This window comes from Anser anser, assembly GCF_964211835.1.
Source record: "Anser anser genome assembly, chromosome: 10".
Lineage (NCBI taxonomy): Eukaryota > Metazoa > Chordata > Aves > Anseriformes > Anatidae > Anser > Anser anser.
The window spans coordinates 4428554-4446290 of NC_139730.1; the positions used below are offsets into that span (position 1 = coordinate 4428554).

At 41.6% G+C, this 17737-nt stretch overlaps 2 protein-coding genes across 7 annotated transcripts in view; one reads left to right on the plus strand and one right to left on the minus strand.

The window, feature by feature from the left end:
- Nucleotides 1–8309, minus strand: part of PGPEP1L (pyroglutamyl-peptidase I like) — a 26411-nt gene extending 18102 nt beyond the window's left edge. The window contains exons 1-2 of one of the 4 annotated variants that reach the window (XM_083849794.1): nt 1387–1634; nt 131–204 (exon numbers count right to left, since the gene is read on the minus strand). The gene's annotated coding sequence lies outside the window, so the exon portion shown is untranslated. Of the gene's footprint in view, nt 1–130; nt 205–954; nt 1056–1386 lie in introns of those variants that run through there. The other 3 variants (XM_083849793.1, XM_083849792.1, XM_083849795.1) reach the window with 3 other exon arrangements.
- The window catches only part of LOC310904690 (protein FAM169B-like), a 194999-nt gene continuing 177479 nt past the window's right edge, over nt 218–17737 (plus strand). For all 3 annotated transcript variants that reach the window (XR_014588535.1, XR_014588536.1, XM_083849790.1), the window contains exons 1-3: nt 218–1203; nt 13514–13647; nt 16440–16539. Coding sequence is in view for 1 of the 3 variants with exons in the window: in XM_083849790.1 (XP_083705916.1) it covers nt 816–1203; nt 13514–13647; nt 16440–16539 (622 nt within the window). In the remaining 2 variants the exon portion in view is untranslated. The remainder of the gene's footprint in view (nt 1204–13513; nt 13648–16439; nt 16540–17737) is intronic.

The following is a 17737-nucleotide window of genomic DNA, read 5'->3' on the forward strand; positions in this document are numbered from 1 at the left end:
TTGCTATTCCCTATAGACCATTGACCTACATGATGATGAAACCCCTGAGCTGAGAACAACGTGCATGATACTCAGGGAATGCTGGAAGGTGCAAAGCTTCAAGTGATGACAAGAATGTGAAGAAACTCACTGATGTGCTGTGAAGTGGTTGCGTGACATCGGCTTTTTTGAAAGTCATGGTGTGTGTGCGGACATTGCGTTGCCCTGTTGTGGAGAGAAAAACTGCTTTGCCTTGTTGAGGAAAGAAAATGCAAATCTACGTTACCACGTTTTCAAAAATATTTGAAGGGAAGATCAACCCTGTGGAGTTTTCTTTTAAATGCTGACAGGGAACAGAGCGTGTAACAGCAACACGAGGCACTTAAAGCACTTTCCTGAAATGTTGTGTCCGATAGACTGAAACCAGTGGTGTTCCCCGACAGCAAGCCCAAAGGAAAGCTTGCTCGTTTCTATGCAAACATACTATTATTTCCATGTACTTCCCCCCCCCCTATTTTTTACTTTGATACCTGTGCTAGCTATTTTAGAAATAATTAAGCAATCAGACAATCTCGGTAGGAAGGCTCCCAGGAGTCAACACCTGCATTCTGTTTTCTAATTTTGACAACTGTGTATTCTTTTTCATATTCCTACCTCTACTTTAGTTGTTAATAACGAACAGCAGGCTAGATTTTTCAAAAGCCTCTTTCACATTGCTAAAGATCACTGCAGTACACGTCTGAACAGTCATAAAAATACCATTTTTGCACTTCACTATTCCCAGGGCTTAACGAAACTGGCATTAGCCCTATCGTTTGTCATCCTGGACCTTTTAAATGAAGAATTCAGAACTTCTATTCAGCATTTTTTACGGTGAAGTGCGATGCTTGGCTGGTGCTTGCCGGGGGGAGGACAGGAGCTGCTCCTTAGCCCCCCTGCCACCTTGCCCTGCGTTTGCAGCCACCTTCTCCTCACCCTTTTTAGCCTTCCCTCCTAGAGAAGCGGCGCCAGGCCGGTTTATCACAACCTCCTCCGCTCTTTTGTTCCCCTCCAGCCACCTCTCCCCTCAGCCCGGCCGCTGCCCCTCGCGTCCCGCCCTCAGCGGCTGCCGGGCAGGGCCGGGGCCTCGCCGCCATCCCCCCGCGGGCCGGGGGCGGGCCAGGCGGCCGGAGCCCGCCTCCGAGGCAGTGATGGAGGCCGAGGGAGGAGGAAGAGCCGCCGCTGGTAAGAGGGGAGGGAGAGCGCTCGCCGCCGGGGCCCGCACTCCCCCGCGGCTTCGCCTCCTTCCCCCGCCGGCCCCTCGTCCCGTCTCTCCCCTCACGCCGCCCTCTCCTCCTGCTCCTCCTCAGGGCGGCGGCTTCGCCTCCCTCCTGCCGCCCTCGATGTCCCCCCGGGCCGGCTGCTCACCCGCGGGAGGCAGGACGCGGTGCCTCGCAGCCCCGCCGGGCGCCTCCTCCTGTGAGGGGCCGCCGGGCGCCCCCCGCCGCCGCGAAATGGCGGCGTCTCCTCAGCGCCCGCCTCGGGGCGCTGCCGAAGCGCCCAACGTGCCGCCCTGCCCTCGTCGCGAACACTTTTGTGCCCTCGCCTGCGCTCACGGCAGGGCGAGCCCCGGCTCCTCGTGGCCGTGTTCCCAACCCGCAGTTTTCCACGGGGTGGCTGAGGTGAGGAGGTGCCCCTGGGGTGGTCCCGTCTGACGCCCTCCTCAAAGCGGGCCTACCAGAGCAAGTCGCTGAAGTTTTTCTTTTCTCCCTTTCCCGAGCACACAAGTAGCTTCTCCAGGTTTTTTAGGGTAGCCCAAACCCGCCCTGAAGCAGAGAGGAGCTGGCCCCAGAATTTCTGTCAGCTTTGGTTCAGCGGGTGGCGCTGGTAAAATGGCGCATCTTGTGTACGTGTAGAGGCACAGGTGCATCGGGTTGTGACTTTAACGGTGAAGTACTTGAGAACTAATAAAGAGCAGAGGCAATACTTTGTAAACATACTTTTACATCTGTAAGGCCCAATTGCAGAGGACATGTTAAAGTGTTTGCTCAGACTGAGGTAGAACACGGTGTCGGGGACGGAAGGAGCAGTAAACACATTGTGTCTTGACCAGCAAGAAATAACTTGCCGCATTATTTTGGTGTAGAGAATAGGTATAAAAGGCTTTCTACGTTGCCCTTGGTTACTTAAGAAAGGGTATTCAGTAAGTACTTTCTTTGTTGATCGTGAGATGATTGTAGAACAAGAAATACATGGTTTGTAATGATTAATTTTTTGGGGGAGAGAAAAACCATCTGCTTTCAGCCCAAGTTAATCTACTGGTGTTTTTGGCCATAGCTAAAGAGCTTCTCTGCCTAGTGTGGGCCAACAGAGAGAACTCACAATTTGTTATGAGGTGGAACACCGCTTTGAAATGAATAGACACTGAGATCCCAAATGATAACACTCCTGGTGCTTGGTATGGGATCTTATTTTAGGACAGGTGAGTCTTCTGCACATGCTCTATCATGGATTTCCAAGGCAGTCTGGCATGTGTAGTGTTCCTGGTTTATATTTGACTAGGAGCACTTCCAAGAATCTCTGTTCATGCACTTGTTTGGATAAGGGCCCGTTGCATCACCTCAGTTAGCTTTTGCACTGCTTTCCCTCCTGCTCTGTTTTTATGCTCTCCTTTCTTAATTTGTCACGCTAGCAGGTAAATGGAGAGAAAGTGAATTTATCTTCTGAAACGCATTTTAAGTTGCTGCCATTTATCTAAAGCACCTACTTCATCCCCTTCAGTAAAATAATGATGTTGTTCATTAGTTCCTCTAACTGCTGATGGCTAAATGCACTGTAGTCAGATGGCTCTATTTTTTCCCTCTTATCAGCCACTTCTGAAAGTCAAACATTGGTAATAATCCTTTTTTTTTTTTTTTTTGATACTCTTAATTCTGCTGATGTTTTAAAATAAAATGTCTCTAGATGAATGAGCCTTGGTTTTTCATGTTCAGGCAAATGTGCTGTTGGGCACTTCAGGTTCTGTCAACACTTTTTTCCCCAATTTTTTTCATTATTCTCGAATGTTTAAAATAGTTCTTCTTCCAGTCCCTTCCTCTTTTGGAATGGATGTCATTGTTTCTAGGTGTTGTCTGAATTTTGACAGTTAAATAATTGAATATTGTTTAAAGTAATTATGTAACCATTGGTAACAGGTTGAGTATATAACATGTTAAGAAAATACTGGAGTCAGCCATTAGCTCTTCTTGTGCAAGTGGTACTTTTCAGTTCATGCCCTGCTGTAATTGAGGTGCCGCAACTCTACTTGTTCCTGAGGTCTGTTCCTGTAACTGTTTTTCACAAGCCTTGCCATTGAAAAGCAGGCCAGATGTTGACATAGAACTTGAGGTTCTTGTTTTAAATTCAGCCTTGCCACAAGACATTTTTGATTTCAGAGCATTTTGAGAGTCGGACTTGTATGTGCTAACCATCTAACAACAAGGCTGCAAAAGACATTCAGTGAGTAACAAAATACATATGATGCTGGCGCCTGGGAAATAGTTGCCACATGACAAACCTGTACATCTAGTTTAACAGTTGCACTAATGAAGCTTTAAATTTCCATCTGCCTCTCTAGGTAGATGGAAAATTCCCTGCCCTCAATGAAATCCATGTCAATCAGTTAAAGTTTACAGGCAGGAAGTCAGCACCCTGAAAGGTGGAAACTCAAAATTCTGGTAGCGTAGATGCGCTACGTATCATGAATGCGGTCCCTACATCTAGAGAAAGCTACTTGAAGCTCAAAGATGAGTCTGATCCACAACCATATTTCTTCAGTATAACTAAATTCTCATCTATGAAACAAGCAGACTTTTCCTCAGAGTGAGGCGTGTGTATCTCTAAGAGGTAAGGATTTTCATAACCTCCTCGCTTTCCCTGCCACAGGCAAAGCAGATTACTGTAACCTTGCTTTAACATAAATACATAGTTATGTCCTAGAAGGAAAGGAAGCAGGAAACAAAATCCTACCTCCTTCAAAATACTTCTCTCAAAGAAAAAATACAGTCCAAAACCCAGCAAACAAACCTGAGTCCCTACCCATAAGAGCATTGCAGTGAACTTCCTCCTTCCCTTGGGAGGAGAGTGTGAGAGAACAAACAACACGAGGGAAAGTCTAGCCTGTTTAAATTCTGAGTGGGAGGTGTGCAGCCATTATGCTTATGAGTATGTTATAAGAACTGATGTAGAACAGGCTGGTGTATTTTCTGCATTGTATAAGGGTTGCACACCAAGAGACTCCCAAACTTTTGTGGTGGCAATTCACGGTTTTGCTGTCTTTGCAAAATGATTGGCAAACCCTCAGGTCACACATATCGAAAGTAAACTGGGTCCTGCTCTGTTATGGAGCGGACTGCGGATGCTTAAAAATGTTGTGTTTGTAACCTTCGAAACTGCTGTCTGGTGGCTGGTCTTTATAGTATTACCAACAACAGATGGCAAATGGCTCCGCTGATGTAATTCTTGCTAGTGTTTCATTCCTGTGAAGTTCCACAGTCTCAAAATCTCAGAAAGTGCCTCCATATTTTTTCTGTGTAATGATTTCAAGCCAAACTAAATAAAAACATCTTATATTATTCAAATTCCCATGGTGTCATGTGACATTTTTGTAATGATTGCCTTGCAGCAGTTTCAGATAAGTGCACGTTTGGTAGCAATTTAAGGCCTGTGTCCTTTAAGTAATGCTTATTAGTACGCAACAGATGCCGTTTAGAAACATTATGCCTTTTAATAGGCTCTGCTTTTAGACTACATGTTCTCATTCCAGGCAGGCTGTGGATCAGGCAAGCTTTGAGGTATGCTGTCGTTTATGCAAAGCCTAAGTCAATTTTCTGCTCTGAAGTCAGGCCATGTGTTTTTCCTTGTTTCCTCCATTCTGGTCATAGCTGTCTTGCTGTGTTTTTCCCCCTAGTCATATCTTTGGCTGATTGTCAAGCCCTTACAATCAAAACCTTTTGCATTTTTAACCACCAGCAGTGGTTTCTTTTGTCCTTACAGAAGAGTTTGTGTAAACTGAATTTAAACAATCTCAGCTTTACTGTGAAGAGCACAGAGGTAGCCCTTAATTGCCAGTCTGTCCTTCTGTCTCTGCTTCTTCCTCCTCCCAAAATGAAAAAAAAAAAAAGAAAAAAAAAGGAAAAAAAAAGAAAAAAGGGAAAAGCAGAGCCTTGCTGATTTTGGAGCACCTTCAAAGACATGTAGAATAGCTGACACAATGGCACAGAGAAACAAGAGAGATGTTTACATGTTTTCTCCACTACGTACAGCTGTTTATTTCTTGCCTTAGCAAGAAGTTCCAAGACAGGCTTGTGATAGCTAGTGAAGGTGATGTATTAATTTGCAGCTGCATAATAAATTTAGCAATGTGTAAATTGTTATGGAAAAGAGGGACTTTTTTGTTTTGTTTTGTTTCCTTTTTTTGCTCAAATTAATTGCTTTATTTTGAGATTAGTCTGGCTGTACAAATGGGTTTTGTAAGCAATTTGGGGAGGCTGCTGAGCTATCTTAGGTAGACTTATGCACTCTACTGGTGGGAGCAGTAGATTTTTCAGATGCAAAACATTTGCAACTTAAATTATTGGGGATCTGAGGTTGGTAACACTGGAAATCAAGCTAGTTGTCTCATATTTTCATTGCTGCATCATTTGTTTGGGGAATGTCCTTTCTGACAGCAAAGTGTGGCTTTCAGGTGCCTTTGGTATGCCGCACATATTTGTGTAGTTTGCATGAGACGAAGATAAGGGTTGTGCGTAGCCCCTGTGGCCTTCGGTTCCCCGCACATGCTTTGAATGATGGTAGTAACAAGGAAATGTATTTAATGTGGTGCTTAAATGTTAGTCCTGGTGCCAGTTTTTGAGGTTGGGTGTTTTAGTAATCACTTTAAATGCTCCTTCGTGTTAAAATACAAATATTTTCTGAAACCGGCCTAACTGGCAGTCTGTCTGGCTTGTCCCCATGGGATGAAATCGTCTTCATGTCAGTCCATTTTCCGACTCAGTTGTCATTTCCTACCATTTCACTGCTCCTTGTTTACCATTATGGGAGACATTGTCTTCTTCTTTTCCCTTATGTTACGGGATGACTTTTAGCCAATGTGTGTCCTTCTTTCTACCGTTCATCTTTGTAAAGGCTTGAATTAATTACATCACATTTGAACTTGTGATTCCTAAAAGCTCTGCTGCTGTTTACTGAACCTTTTCTGTCGTTTTTCTTTCTAGTCAGGCTCTTTGAATGATGAAAATACTTCAGTGATACATCTCCTTGTCATTTGGGGCCTCCCATTCCTTCTTTGCGTAGATTTTTGAGAGTCAGACTCTAATTTGAGGTCAGGCCTGGAAATAGGAATTTCTGCTGGCATAGCTGTTTTGGCTATGGGTATGATGAAGTGAGATGTAGCACTGACAGAGTTGTGCTGGAAGAAGCCCCTGATGTGGATGCAGTTGTTTTGGAAAAGTTCATTTTCGCTTGCATATTCTATTTTGTTTAGGTGTAGACAAATAATCGAGTTAGCAAATTTAAAGATTTTTCTTACATAGCCAAGAGAATCCTTACTACTGTTACCTCCCCTGTCTTCAGTAGCTGCAACTAGAGTTATATTAAGAACCTAGTTGTGATGTTCACAGATTCAGACCTATTAGCAGCAATCGCATGGAGTCAATGAAATTTCATTGATGAAAGCCTGATGTAAACTGGAACCTTCAAGCCTGTATGGATTATGGCCCTGAAGGTCACTTCTCTTCAGGACTACCTTCCCTGAGTTGTTCTCCCTACCTCTTTCTAGCATCTATGCGATGTGAAGAAGGGAGTTACATGTGCAGGAGGACGAATTCCTGATATGTCATAGTTACAGCTGGTAGCATTTCCATGTTTGCACAGTACGCTACAGTATTTATTTATAAAGTCTGTTTCTGGGCCGTAATATCTCAGCTTTTTTCAATTACATTAGGTTAGAGCTTTGTGCAAAGCATGCCAGCCCAGATGTGCAGTTTGTGTATAATGTGGCAGGGGGAGCCTGTTTACACAGATGTATTTCAATTTATCTGTACTATGAGCTGGGCGCGGCTTTATTTATTTTTTTTAAGTGTAACACTGCTGAATATCCATGTGAAGGAAAATACATGCAGTTGAAAGCTGTTTGTAGCACAGGACTACTGCAGGTTTGGGTCGATTAATGCCATTATGTGACCCCTTCAATGTACTCTTGCTTTCCTAGATTTGAAAACATTTTAAATAACATGGTTTCATCTGGGCAGTTTTCCAAAATGAGCTAAATAATTAAATCAGTTATTTAATTCCATTGTCTATTTTTTTCCATTTCTTAAGTTGCAGAATTTGTAATAATGACATGTAGAGCTACAGCTGAACTCATATCTAAACTGTTTGGTTTCTTAATCGGGGATGGGATTAGGATTATTTCCCTTCACTTCTGCCTTAATTTATTGATTCCGCAGCAGAAAATTATCTACAGTCAGAAACTTATAGTTAGTTAGTCTCTTGAGACCCTTTTCACCATTTGAATTATGATAGAATTACATTTAAAACATAAATGGCATTTTTGGCTCAAGGCGTAGCGCGATGCTGATGCCAACACATTTTTTTCATCCTTTACCTTCCAAGAGTGATTGCTCTGTTAGTAATGGTGAAAAGTAATGCAGTGGGGCAGAACATTGTTTTCATTAATGATGTACAGCGTGTGGTTAAAGGCTGCCTTGCCAGGTTGGACAGATATCACACCGCAGCCTTTGCCCATAGCTCCATTGCCACCACACATTGTTACGGTGCCGAAGTTTCACTTACACTCCAGCTCGGGCTTTTGACGTGAAGTTGCTCAATTAAATTCAGGATATGAGAGTTAGGTTCCGCGTGTACTCCCGGGAACATGCCAAAGACCTCTTCCTTCCTTTGAAAGGTTAAACAAATATGGTTGTCTAATGATAACCACATGCACAGAGCTGTTCAAGCCCCTTGGAAGGAAGGGAGAAGTTGGTGTTAAGCGCTGCCGTTTAGCGCAGAGCTCCCGCTCCTGTGCGAGGGTAATGGAAAGTACTTCTGTTACGTGTACTCAATTTACGGGAGCAAAAAATGTTATCTTCAGATCCTAGACGATGTCGTGGGTTTGCTGCCGTAGCATGGCAGCGACAGGCCACGGGAGAACAGAGAACAATTTATGCTACATGATTTCTTTGTCTTTTCATGTTGTGACTTCAGAGGGACTGATATGAAAAACGTCACGCCCTTTTGAAGTGGTAGATAAGGCATACACTTAAGTGATAACAACCACAACCGAGACAGAAGATAAAGTGGTTTGTTGGGGGCCACAAAAACACACCTGTGGTAAGAATAAATCCTACTTGCCTCGTTTAATTACAAGAACATTCCATCCTAAATATTGATTTGATACACAGACTTTTTGCGTCGGTGTACGTATGTTTGTTACGTATTGCAAAATGTTTTTTGATTACAAAAAAAGTGGAAAATAGTTCTTGGACAGCAAAAACCCATGATACCGTCAGAAACGCTTAAAATCTGCTGAAGTTTGTTTTGTTTTTTTTTAATTGTGAAATATATTGGCATGCAAATAAAGCCAATAAATAAATGAAACCAGTGTTGCTATTCCAAGCATTACAAATGGCAAAACTGAATAAAAACTAATGAGACTTAGAAGTTAGAACTGCTAGGTTATTTTTGTCTATCCTTTACCATTAATAATCCCATTCGAGTATTTTTCATTCTTTTACGTATAAATGTGATGCACATTTACACAACCACATACACTAAGATGCACAGTCCAGATACTAATCATGCGGTGACTGATAGCTCTTCTGTAAACACACACTTCTTAATGGATGCATGTACTATCGTTCCTTGTGTTTGTAGAACATGAAAAAGTAGTTGTAGGATAAATGATTAATTCACTTCAGACATAACACTTTTTTAACGCTTCACCTACAGTGAGGTTGATGTATTTTGCTTTACAAATCCAGCAGCATCCTAAATGCTCTTACAAATTTCTGAAATACTCTTTTCAACAACTAACACTTTCTTGGAAGTGTCAGCACACCTTAACGGATCTTTGCCAACTCAGTGGTGTGTCAGGTCCCAAATATCTACGTCACCAACGTGTTGGCTTAGGGACCCAGTCCTGATAAGCTACGTATGAACGCAGGAATAGAAAATTCTTAACTACTAAAGCGAGTATCTCTCGTTTAATAAATCGTGTATTGGGTTCATGATCAATGGGACTAAGTATATTAGCAGTGCATACTAATTTGAAATATAAATGAATATTTTAAGCAGTTTTATGAAGAGATGGAGTTGATTGTGCCAAGTTGTAACTGATTTGTTAAATAGTCACAAAATAGTAAAACTAATCCATAGGTACTGAAGCGACTAGTCAAAAAGAGCTCGAGGAACGTGATAGTGATTTAAACTGCTCTAGCATCCCATTCATGTTAGCCTACAGTTATCTATATTCTAGCTAAATTATTTCTATTATGATGTAGGGTTTAGCTGCAGAGGATGTAGAAGAATTGTCAAAAAGAATCAGTCGAGGCATTTCATTTACCTTTGGGCATTCCTGCACTCTGCAGTCTCACTTGTGGAATTTCACATCCAAGTGTGTGCACCATGTGTTTTCTGTTGTATCGAGAATACATTCTTTTACCCATGGAAAAATATTTCCTGCTTACTTCAACTGATCAAATGACATTCTTGCTGGGTCTGTAACGATGGGGTCTGTCTCTAGTCCAGAAAAATCAATTTCTAGCTCAAGATAGAGTATTGCCTTCTATTTTGTGATTCCAGTCGTTATATAGCTGCCTGATGCAGGACGGCAGAATGCCAGGCAGATCTGTCTGGATTCACGCGTATTGATCTTCTTGGATCCTAAGCGAACTGCTCTTTGTCTGACTTTTACCTCTACAAGAACAGTATTTGCGCACTTCATGAAGCACCCATAAAATCCAGCTCTCTGTTCTGGAGAAAATCAGAGGTGGATTACAAGAGGGGTTAGACAAAAACTGAGTTTAAGGATCAGGACTGGAACGGGGACCTTGGTTTATGTCGATCAGCAGAGGAGCATGGTGGTGTAGGCTGAGGTACCTCTCGGTGCTGGAGGTGAGCATCCCCTAAGGAGGACGGAGCACGGGCAGTGCCTGACTGCCTGTATAGCTGCAGCTTTTCCCTTCGGGTACCAGATTCTTAGCGCAAATTGATGGCACATCACCAGAGTGAGCAGATGCACTTACACGTAGTAGCTTGAGTACGTGGCCCAGCCTGCTCCATGGAAACAAACGAGAGCAGAAGCAGAATTACCACGTTAGTTTGGGCTTTAAAATCCATTTTGTATGCTTGAGATGGAAACATGGCCATCAGATTTCTATGTCAATTCATTCATTTATCTCTGGATGAGTCTTTTTTTTTCCAGTGGAGCTGCGTATACTTCCTCCCCTCTTTCCCTGAATGCTGGAGCTCCCTAAAATCCCGGACTCGGACCTGTCTGTTGGAAACCCTTCCTCACACCGCTGTTGCATCAGTCCTTATGATGTGCTGAGCAGGTTTACGTAGCGTTGGCTACGTAAGATGGCAGCCACCACAGGACGAACGCCTGGAAGCCCTCTAACGCAGTAGGCCTCCCATTCTACATTTACTCTGCTTCTGGTTCACGGCCCTTCCCCTGTGGCTGCAGCAGGAGGCCCCTTTTTTATGACTCACCCCCTCTGCCCCCCTCCGCTCCCCTGCTCCTTCCCCGCCCAGACGTAACCCTTTGTGCTCGGGGCTGTTTCTCGCTGGCTGTCAGGCTGCTACAATGGGCTCTTTTGTTGTCGTTACCTAAGATCAAATTCATATGAAATCCTTTAATTCAAATTGGGGTAAAGGGCTGTCCTTGGAAAATTGCGAGTTTGGGATCCCTAGATGCTGGTAGGGGCCTCAGACCGAAGCACTCACAGGAGAATAGCTGCTTTCCTTTTAAAGCAAAGTTAAATTATTTTGCAATTGATTTTGGAACCTTTATAATGTCTTGCTAGCCAGCAATAATTACTGCTGTAGTCAAATGCCTAATAATTATAGTTACGGTTAGACTTTGTCTTTTTTTTTTCTTAATAGACAAAATGCATATGAAAGGGGCATACATGGAAGAGGAAATACTTCTTCACTTTGTACTGGGGAAAACTTTAGTTAACATAAACAGATTGAAGCTACCTCAGTGATCTTTCTCCTTCCTCTGGCAGCTGAACAGTCCTAGTGGTTGTGCTCGTGTGTGCAGGTTTTGGGGGATGTTCACAAAACCCAGCCTTAGCACAACTGACTTCTTGAGGGCACTCCAGGGCACCAAATTTAGACACCTGCTCCATATTGCCCTGAAGGATCCCCCCCCTTGTATACAGAAGTTGGGACAGATTTGTTTAATTCATGACAGTTTTTTTGATCTTCCCTTTATGGGAACACATACTCCTAACATACTTAGGCATTTTCAGAATATTACACAGGAAAGACAAGTTAAAGGAAAGTCTAAAAGCAATTTTCAGAGAAAAAATAATTCTGTGGAAAGCTGTATTAAGGCAGTGTTGATTGGAAGCTTTCTCTAATTCCTCATTATTTAATTTGTGATAATAATTCATTCTTCAAATGGATCTCCATTACCTTAGAATATAGATATATTAGGTACCAGAAAGTTAGTGTAAATTTGAAGGTGCTGGTTGTTTTGTTCAGTGAGGAGACAGCTTTGAAGTGCTTATTAAGTTGCTTTGGCCTAGCAGTGGCAGGATATAGCCTCGTAAACAGCTTCTCATGAACGGTATTTATCTGCATGATCAATATTTTTCTTTGTGCTAAACTTAAGTCTTACATGTTGCTCTTTTGTTAAAAAAATTCCCAGGAAGTTTACTTCAGTAAATTACTGACGTTTTAAATAATAATCTTTAATTTCTGCCTTATTTCTTCCTTCCCTTATATGGCTTCTTTGCTTGGTGGTGTTACACAGTACGGTAGAGAAGGTCGCTGCAGAAAAAAACAGCCGCTAGTGCTAAATACTGGCTGGGATTTTATAAAGTGACTCAACTTGCCGGTGTTGCAATGCTTCTTTCTCCCATCTTGTGACAGCGGAGTAGCTTCTGTTCAGCAGTCTGACTACAGAGCTTTGCTATCAAGCCTTATCAGGATGTAAGCTGAGTGCCTGCAAAGGGCAGGGAAATGGTGTTTAAAGTATTTTTAGCTGTGCTGGGTCGTGGTGAATTATCGGTTGTAGTTTCTTACCTTTTGGTAAGGAATCAGTTACTGAGCGGTGCCAGGGGGAGAATGGTGGGGCAGTGGATGAAGTCTGACCTGGTACTGCACATCCCATGCTCCCATTTTTACACGGAAAGGTGTAGTTTTCAATATTGTACTTTCATGATCCGTAGTTTCTGAATCTTGATATAAACAGCTCCTACAGTGGCCCTCAGAAGACTGTTCGTTGTCTCAGCCATTTACTTTGCACTATCAGATTAGTTATTTCACATTAAACTTGGGTCACAGGAACTGCCATGTGAAAGCAAACCTTGATTAAAAATGGAAGATTTAGAGCTAAGACTCAAACTATAGTTGTGTGGTAGAAGATTTTGTCCTCAGTTTGGGCCTTACAAGAGTTGCAGGCATGGGTTGTTGACTGAAAGGATCTTCAATTGAAAATATTTCCTTCCTGTGGCAGAAAGCTGGCAGAATACTATTTTGACTGCTAACCCATTGCCTCTAATGTTCTTCAGCTGGTGAGGAACCACCAATCAGTATGATTTGTTGTATCAGAAAGAGGGTGCTTGGCTTCTCAGAAGCACTGCTTTGGAATTTGCATTTACGTAGCAGGCATCAGATGTATGTAATTTTTGTTTGCATGCAATTAACAAATACCTTGCATGAATATCCTACAGCATTGAGTCACGTGGATTGAAAGTTATGTTGCATAAAAGATTGTGGTTGTTATTTTGGGAGCCCTTCTGTGGATAAATATTTTGGTATTTTTTCCTATTACTTAATTGTTGTAAAAGTGCCCAATTGAAATGACTAAAAAAAAAAAAAAAAAAAGAGGAGGAGATAACTAACAATATACTACAGACCATGGACTGGCACATAAAGGGGCAGCCTTCCAAGAAACTGTGGAAACTTTGGAATTCTGTTCCTGTTGTATTTGTGGACAGTACTAAAATTCAGGCTGTGTTTTGAAGAATTTTCTTCTTATAACTTTAAAGCTATTTACTTACACCTAGAGAAATTTAAGACTGTGCTTGTTGAATTCAGAGGAGGCAAATGTGATTTGATGCTGTCATGGTTGTACTTTGTAAAATTGCATGTCAAGAGGTAGATAGCAAATAAGATAGGATTTTACCAGACTTCTTGTTTCAGATTACGATTACAAAAGGCTCCAATGGGAATGATGAGGGCCCGTTTACAAAAATCAACTGCTGGGAAAACTGTGGTTTTAAAATTCATATTTATTAGCTCACTTTAAAAGTAAAAAATATCATGTGTTTTATTTTAACTGCAGGTTGCCTTTACTTGGTAGATACAGTAGTGGGAGATCCAGAGGCTCTGCAAGCAGATGCTGAGACATACTATGAAAAACTCTTGAAGCAGTCATCATCCACTCGTGATGTTTTCTCTGTCCCTGGAAGAGAGAAGGTAATAGCCTGATGTTTTTTATTCTACAAGTAGGGTACTTGCAAACTAGTTTGTTGGTTGTGTTCATAATGTGTCTGTGAATAGGGGTAAACTGGTATGGCCAGATTACAAATCACTTAAAATCATCAAATTCTGTGTTATTTCAGTTTGTGTGCTGCAAATTAGAGATAAGCTTAAACTACAAGCCCTAACACCCTCCAAGTGTGGGTGAGGCTTTGAAGTACTTAGCGGAACTTTACACTTCGACCTGCCTCCTTACAGGGCTGAATCAAAAGTGAATTTGGTAGAGGTTTATATCACGTCTCTGCTCTGTATTCTGCCTCTACTATGCAGTTTACACAGGTATTGTCGTATAGTCTATTTTCTGTTTCCATCCTTTCTAATAATTGTATTGATAAGGTTGAATGTGGGTTTTCCCAGTTCAGCCCAGCTGTAACTGACAGATAGTATAAATGCTGTAGGTGCCAGTGCTTTAGATTCCATTCCTGAGGCACCTGAAGAATGGACTGGAGATGAGAGAATTGGCATGTTAAAAATTCTGACTTCAGTCCACATGTGAAACCTTCCACTCTGGGCGTTTTCTAGATGATAAAAGGTGTACTGGACTACCTGATTTTGTACTATCAAAACAATAAGTGTGTTAGTTGAAATAAATGGTTGGGATATGGTGGCTTTTCCACAGTCTAGGAAAATAATATGTAGTAGATTCCAGAAAAATGCTATTTCAGGTGGGCAGCTTCATCTTTGAGCAGGGAATGTAACTAGCTTTAAATATTCTTTTAATGCCCTCTAGTGGACCATGTAGGGTTAAATAGAAACAAACCCCCAAATGCAAAGAGAACGCAGTTGAGGGCTTCTCTGTCCTTAGCTCAGCCTTTCATGCCTGGTTTTACTTGTAGAAGCTTATTTGCTCTTCCATTAGAAAGGAGGGTAAGATAAAATCCCAAGCAGTGCTGTATATATTCCTGCACTAATTAGACACAGTGAGATCAGTTAAAGGAGGACTTCTGGCTTTTGATTCAGAACTGTCTGGATTCTGTGGCTTGTCATCAGACCTTAAATTTGTCACATGACTGATTTGAGTCTCATAGCAACACATTTCTCTTTGCATTCATTTAATTCAGGTCTAATCTAATCTGCAGTCAGACAGCTAGTCAAGGGCATAAATAATGGTAATGTTCATGCTGTATTGTTTTTCCCTTATACTCTATAATAAATATTTCAATGAATGTTGATATTTTGTAATTAAAAATGAATTAAATGTAATACAGTTAAGCCCCCGTTCCCAGAGAACATCAGAGCTAACAATCTCTGCTATGTACCTACAGCCTGAAGGATGAGGATTTCAGTGGTTGAATAATTGGCTGTAGTTACCAGCTTTTTTTTTTTTTTGCTTTTTTTTTTTTCCTTCCCCTCTCTGTGCGTCTGAATTAAAGCAGGTTTCAAATGGCAGGACAGGCAACCGTGCATAATTAGTGTCTGTCAGCCCACTTGCTCAGGTCACAGAACTTCTTTTTGGTATGTCATGGTCTTTGGTCAAGCATTCAGTGCAAAAATAACAAGGATTATTGCAAGTCAGGAAGGAAGCACATTGGCAGAGTTCAAAAAGAGAAAGCTATGCTTGGCTCATCCTGGTGTTATTAGCACCCGTGAAAGTGCACATTACCTTGCAAAACAAAGTAACAATCATAGCAGTATTGGAAATAGTACTGGCCTTTTCATTATAGTAATGCTCCCGGTTGCCATAATGATACCCGTACTGTTGTTATATTTGTAGTATGCAAAGAAAGGCTGAATCCCCTGAACATGCTGAGATTTCAGAGAGCTCATGAATACAGATTTCAGGCAGTTCTCAGTTACTTCCAGGAGTCCAGTGTTTGCACAGATGATCCCGGGATTCTGCCACTGAGAAACGAGTGAACACTGGTTTCAGCTGAACGCTGTTATCTCGAGTAATCATATTCATACTACTTCTTCCATGCACCAAGAAATATTAAACGTATCACATGACTGATTTGAGTTTCATAGCAAACTGACAAATGGGTGCAATTAGAGAGAGAGGCACACCCACACATACACAATGGACCAGATTTTTGAAAGTACAGTACATACTGTGCTAAATTATGCACGCTCTTTGCCTGTACCTAAACTTCCATGGGAGCATTTGCAATATTCATATGGAAATCGTCATCTCTATGCATATAGAGCTGTTCGAGCATAGTAATTTGGTGTTTATGTGTCACATCATTTAGAAGTTTAGTCTAAGAATGAAAGGTTGAGAGCTGCATTTTGATTTGAGCTTTCCCTGCAACATAACCACCTTGTGCCAATTATCTGCCCTCCCTGTGCCTCACAGATAAACTGCCCAGGCACTGCCCTAGTGCTTTGATACTCCCTATACCCTGAGGCTTAATTCATTGTTTGCAAAACACCACAAGTGCTCAGCTGGACAATGCTGTGAGAAGTGCAAGTTATATTTGTTTTCATTTGATACAAATGTGTCTGGTCTTTCATAACACCATTTGTCTGCATGTAACAGGGTTCAAAGCCATGTTAGGTACTAATTGTAGCGAGTCAGTATGAAGGTCTTCACTAACTTTAGCTGATTTCTTGTAAATTGCGTACTGATAATATTACGTGTGTATCACTTAGTGGCTTAGTTCAGGATTGAGAGGATGTTATGCTAAGCATATACCATGCATGTTAGTAAAACATACCATAAATGCATCTAATACTTGAAGTACTTGCCAGCTTTGCAGTACAAACAGCTACAGGGCTTGTTTATTTTTTAGGTTAAACTTGAAGATTCCTGTGTGTGTTTTGTCCCTCTCTACCGAAATAATCCTACTTGCAAAATGTTGCTGTTAACTGATCCACAGGATAAAGAGACAGGTTAGAATTGGTCAAAATATTTTGAAATTTGAGTAGTTGTACTTTCTTTTACTTTTAAAATGGTCTATACTTAAATATTTTGGATTTTGTTTTGAATATGAAGCAGATTCAGTTTACCTGTCAGGGGTTTGTTTTGGTGGGCTAATAATTAAAAGGGAGGATTGACAGTCAGAGCTTTTGGATTCTATGCAAAGCTCTGCTAGTAGCTGAAGAATGACCCCGGGTAAATCTGTTATTCTTTCTGAATTTGTTTTTTTCTAATTCAGGATGATGTGAAATGTAATGTGTTATAGTTTGCATAGAATTCTGAAATGTTTAAATGAACAAATATATATCACAGAATCTTAGAATGGTTTGAGTTGGAAGGGACCTTAAAGATCATTTGGTTCCAACCCCCCTGCCATGGCAGGGACACCTCCCACTGGATCAGGTTGCCCAGGCCCCATCCAGCCTGGCCTTGAGCACTTCCAGGGATGGGGCGTCCACAGCTTCCCTGGGCAACCTGTTCCGGTGCCTCACCACTCTAATTGTGAAGAATTTCTTTCTAATGTCTAATCTAAATCTGCCCTCTTTTAGTTTAAAACCATTACCCCTTGTCCTATCACTATGATCCTGGATAAAGAGTCTCTTCCCCATCTTTCTTGTAGGCCCCCTTTAAGAGGTATAAGGCTGAAATTGTATCAGGTCTTACTGACCCTTATTCATATTGTTTTTCTTTTGTAATATCTTCTTCATTTCTAGGTTTAATTACCTTCTATTTTCGGTACTGATGTGCGAGGAGTAAATTGGAGTAAAACCATGCTGAGCAATTGAGTTAAATCCGTTTTATTTGGCAGTTTTCCCAATATTTCCTTTAAACTCTACCAGCTTTGTGTTACTTACTACTAGTAGTGCTGGTGTTTTCCTGTTGCAGCCATGTGATAGGGATACACTACAACCAAGTTACAGGTGGTAGAAGTCAACATGTGCTTCCTGGTGCTTCTGTTTCATGAATCACTGCTTAGAGTATCAACAGGTTCTTAAGAACTGAACAATCATTGTATCTAAGCTCTCTCTTACCACTGTCAGGGTTTCAGTGTCTTCAGACACAGGCTGCTTTCTTCCTACTTACTCTCTTAGGCAAGCATCTTTGACTATAGGATTTGAAAAACTGCAAATGCAGAAAAATTACCAGCCCTTGATAACTCGTCATTAACTG